Genomic DNA, 5,000 nt, shown 5'->3' with positions numbered 1-5,000 from the left:
TGTAAGTCTTCAGAGTACAGTTCAGAGCATGCACTACGGAATCCAGACCCCATTGAGACTCGCCTGGCAGAAGTTCCAAAGCTGCATGGCTGTCTGAGAGTGGTGTTAATGTCGATCTCTCTGGTGCCCTGAAACAGTGCACTGGCAGGTGCTAACACAGGGTACAGACCTGTGCAAGGAAGAGGAACGGGCATGAACCCCTCTGCTACCCAAAGTGCCAGAGGCTGCAGGGCAGGAAGTAGGGCAAGTCTTCTTGAAACAGACGCTCCACATATGGAGCATGGCTGGTCATAGCTGAACCCTAAATCACATGAGGTGGTGGGGTAGACACTTTCTCACACACACACACTGCTCCACCTTCTCACACATACACACTGCTCCACCTCCACCTTCTCATAAATACACAATGCTCCACCTCCATGAGTTTGTGTGTGTGTGTCTGTGTGTCTGTGACTGTGAGTGCATGAGAATGTGTGTGTGACTGTGTGTGAGAGAAAGTGTGAATGTAAATGTGAGTGTGTGAATGTGTTTGTGTGTGTGTGTGTGTGTGTGTGTGTGAGAGAGAGAGAGAGAGAGAGAGAGAGAGAGAGAGAGCAAGAGAGAGAGACAGCGAGAGAGAGAGTAAGAGAGAGAGAGAGAGAGAGAGAGAGACAGAGAGAGAGAGAGACAGAGAGAGAGAGATAGAGAGAAAGAGAGAGAGAGACAGAGAGAGAGTAAGAGAGAGATAGAGAGAGAGATAGAGAGAGTAAGAGAGAGAGACAGAGAAAGAGTAAGAGAGAGAGAGAGAAAGAGAGAGAGAGAGAGTAAGAGAGAGACAGAGAGAGAGAGTAAGAGAGAGAGAGACAGAGAGAGAGAGAAAAAGAGAGAGAGAGAGAGAGAGAGAGAGAGAGAGAGAGAGAGAGAGAGAGAGAGAGAGAGAGAGAGAGAGAGAGAGAGAGAGAGTAAGAGAGAGAGAGAGAGAGAGAGAGAGAGAGCTTGGAGATGTTTTTATTTTATTAATTATGTGACTGCAGTCAGTCTGCGTCATCATAAGTGTCAATATGTGAAGAAGTGAATATAATTTAGATGAATTCACACAGACAGGGAACAGAAGTGAACAAGATCATCACAGTTCAACATCTTCATTTTAAAACCCATTAGAATTTACATTCATACAGAATAATAATCTGTTAAATTCACAAGAAGTGAATAAAAATGTCAGAGAAAAATCAGCACCTCAGTCAGTAAATGCAGTTTATGAATAGACATGAAAAAGTTAATTCTGTTCACATCCACATCCTCCTTGTCTTTAATACTGATCATTAACATCCGTAGGATTTACATTTTCTCTCTCATTTACTCAACAAACCTTTTTGTCTATAATTGTGTGAGATAACGTGAGCTCATGTAGCTCCACCCCAAAGTGAGAAACTGAGAGATTGTCTTTAATTAAGAGAAAGCTGAATTCAGTAAATAACCACTGTAATTACAGTTTTTTTCAGTCGCTAACAAGCGTTTGTCCAAACAGTTGTCACATTTTCAAAACTCTAAACACAATTAGCACAGCATCAGTCTTTTGTGGCCATACCATTCACACATTTCATGTCGTTTTCACACAATATGCAATCAGTGAACACATTTCCACAATGCTTACATTTTCTTAACAGACAAGCTATACCTCCCAACAAAATTATGGATTGTTTTTGTAGTATTCACGAATGTTAACACACAACATCCCACAATAGCAAAAACAATATTCCAAACCTTAGATACAGTATAAAAACCTCTGCTTCTCAATGATATCAGTTCAAAAACAATATATCTCAGCTGATAATAAACAAACAATTGAATAATTGACACACAGCTGATTTATGTTGGGTGAATTGGGCCAACCACAGCTGATTCCAGTCTGGCTTAGACTCAGTGGCAGGGGTTATTTTTTTCTATTACTATAAAATGAGGACTTTGAGGAGTGATGTTTTTGGAAACAGAAACAGAAAAAGACAAACACTGTAATGTTTGGACGTGGAAGAGGAAGAGCAAGGGGCCCAGGGAGAAGACCAGCTCCAGTGAGAGATGCAGGGCCAGGGAGAGGTGCAGTGAGAGGTGCAGTAGGAGGTGCAGGTGCAGTGAGAGGTGCAGTGAGAGGTGCAGTAGGAGGTGCAGGTGCAGTGAGAGGTGCAGGTGCAGGAAGAGGAGCAGGCCCAAGGAGAGGGCAAGGTAGAGGTGTAAGAATGTGTGGTGGTGGCATTGCAAGGGCTGCAAGAACAGTAGTCAGTGATGAAATTCGTGCCACTATCATTGACCATGTAATCAACCACACTAAGAGAGGCTGGTGAAAGAGTGCAACCCAATTTGAGGCGGTCAACGGTTGCCTCCATTATTCGCATCTTTCAACAAACCAACAGGTAAGTATTGCATTTTATATGGATTGTTTCTATTCTCACTTGACATGTCAATAAGGTCATACAGTAATGCATATGTTGATTTTTTTCCCCTCTAAAGAATGCAACGTCTTCCACCCTCTGGGGGAAGAGGAAAGCTCCTCAATAATGATCAAGAGCTTGCAATTGTAGAAATGGTTGTTGCAAATAATGCAATAAAACTGCATGAAATTAAAACTAGAATTGTGGAGGACCATGAGATATTTGGCAATATAGAAAGCATCAGCCTCACAACCATTACACGGACATTGTCCAAACACAGAGTGCGGATGAAGCAGCTCTACACTGTTCCCTTTGAGAGGAACAGTGAGAGAGTCAAGGAGCTACGACGACAATATGTCCAGGTATAGTGTATATTCAATTCATTGTCCAGTTCTATAAGCTTTGCACTTTGCAAGTAGGTAACCTACACAGTAATAGGTTACAGTACAGTATGGTATACAGTAATGACATGATATACTGTACATAAACTTTGTTTCAGAGAGTTATGGAATTGAAGGCCAACCAGGCCCCTCATGAATTCATTTACATAGATGAGGCAGGATTCAATCTATCCAAAAGGCGTCGACGTGGACAAAATATAATTGGAAAAAGGGCCACAGTTGATGTGCCAGGACAGAGATGGGCAAACATTACCATGTGTGCAGCAATGGCAAATGCAGGATTACTCCTTCACAGATGTCAGGTTGGACCCTATAATACCGAGCCCCTCCTTGCCTTTCTCAATGATCTCCACCAGCACCTGGTACCAGAGCAGGATCAGGAGGGTGAAAACATGAGGACCTTTGTAATTACCTGGGACAATGTTGCTTTCCATCATTCGCAAGCAATAACAGCATGGTTTGAAGTCCACCCAAGACTGGTAAGTCTCTTCCTTCCACCCTATTCACCTTTCCTCAACCCCATAGAGGAGTTCTTTTCTGCATGGAGGTGGAAGGTTTATGACCATCAGCCACATGACCAGATGTCCCTCCTTGAAGCCATGGATGCTGGCTGCAGGGACATCACAGTTCAAGATTGCCAAGGGTGGATCCGACATACCAAGCAGTTTTATCCCAGGTGCATCGCCTTGGATGATATCAGATGTGATGTTGACGAAAACATGTGGCCGAACCATGAAGATCGCAGGGATTAGATACATTAATTTTGTGCTATTTTTAGTTCCCCCCTTCTTATCTGGGCTTTTTGCTGTTTTGTTTTTTGTTTTGTTTTTTGTTTTTCAGAATGCTCTTATATATGATATTTTGTTCACTGTAAGCAATACTGTAAAACATTTTCTGTTCTATTATATTGTGTTTCTACTGTACCTCCTTTAGTAAACAGTAAAGAAAAAAATACCTGATTTGCTTTTTACTGGAATGCGTTTGAATGTGAACATTACTGTACATGTGGACATACAGTTCCCAACTAAGAAATTTTGTGTAAAGGGTGGATTGCATGTTACCTGAAACATAAAAGTCTATGCAGTTTTTCTAATGTCAACAATAGCCAGTATTTTGAAACCTGGTGTACTTTGATTGACTGCATATACCTTGTGAAGTGAAAACAAGTGTTATTCTTTGACAGAATAATTTCATTTTGAGTCAGATTTCCAGTGTTTCGGTAAAGTTAGTGTGTGCAGAGAAAGATGTGTTCTGTTTTGAAATGGAGAGTTAGTATATGTTTAACAAAATGTGTTTTTGAGAGGAAAATTATCTATTTGGCCAATTGTGTTTTGTAGGTGTAAGTCTGTGTTAAGAGTTTAGAAAAATTATCTTAAGTATAGGTAAGCGCTTGTTAGCGATTGAAAAAAACTGTAATTTGACCCAAACATCTAAATCTCTGTGTGTTTGTGTGTGTGTGTGTTTGTGTGTGTGTGTGTGTGTGTGTGTGTGTGTGTGTGTGTGTGTGCGTGCGTGTGTGTTTGTGTGTGTGTGTGTGTGTGTGTGTGTGTGTGTGTGTGTGCGTGCGTGTGTGTTTGTGTGTGTGTGTGCGTGTGTGTGTGTGTGTGTGTGTGCGTGTGTGTTTGTGTGTCAGGTGCGGGCGAGTGCCATCGCTCAGGACGCAGATCAGAATTACGACTACGCCTCCAACAGTGTGATCCTGCATTTAGACGTCGGGGATGAAGTGTGTGTGCAGCTGGATGGAGGAAAGGTTCACGGAGGAAACACCAACAAATACAGCACCTTCAGCGGGTTTCTCATCTACCCAGATTAACACACACACACACACACACACACACACACACAGTTTATTTACAGTTGAGTTCAGCATGCAGCATTTAACCAATCAGCACAAAAAGGTGTTCTGTATTTAAATAATAATTAATAATAAAGCTAATGTTACATCTAGAAAGTGAAGAATGAATCTGGACCATCAGATCCTCATTCTAATTTATTTAGATTTTATCACATTATAATATAAAACAAGCCCATACACCACCCTCCCCCCCACGCACACAACTCATATTAGTCATTACACACACATACACATGCATATGCACACACAGACAAACTCACACACATACACACACACAACACATACCAGTCACTACAAACACACACATACACACACACAACCCACACTAGTCACTACACA

At 41.7% G+C, this 5,000-nt stretch overlaps 1 protein-coding gene across 1 annotated transcript in view; it reads left to right on the top strand.

Moving 5' to 3' along the window:
* The window catches only part of c1ql4b (complement component 1, q subcomponent-like 4b), a 19,589-nt gene extending 14,970 nt beyond the window's left edge, over window positions 1–4,619 (top strand). Inside the window, exon 3 of the mRNA XM_060867328.1 lies at window positions 4,440–4,619. Coding sequence (XP_060723311.1) covers window positions 4,440–4,619 — 180 coding nt within the window. The remainder of the gene's footprint in view (window positions 1–4,439) is intronic.
* Window positions 4,620–5,000: the final 381 nt, after the last annotated feature.

Source organism: Tachysurus vachellii, chromosome 4 (assembly GCF_030014155.1).
Source record: "Tachysurus vachellii isolate PV-2020 chromosome 4, HZAU_Pvac_v1, whole genome shotgun sequence".
In the NCBI taxonomy this organism is placed as follows: domain Eukaryota; kingdom Metazoa; phylum Chordata; class Actinopteri; order Siluriformes; family Bagridae; genus Tachysurus; species Tachysurus vachellii.
This window is presented reverse-complemented; position numbering and strand designations above follow the sequence as displayed.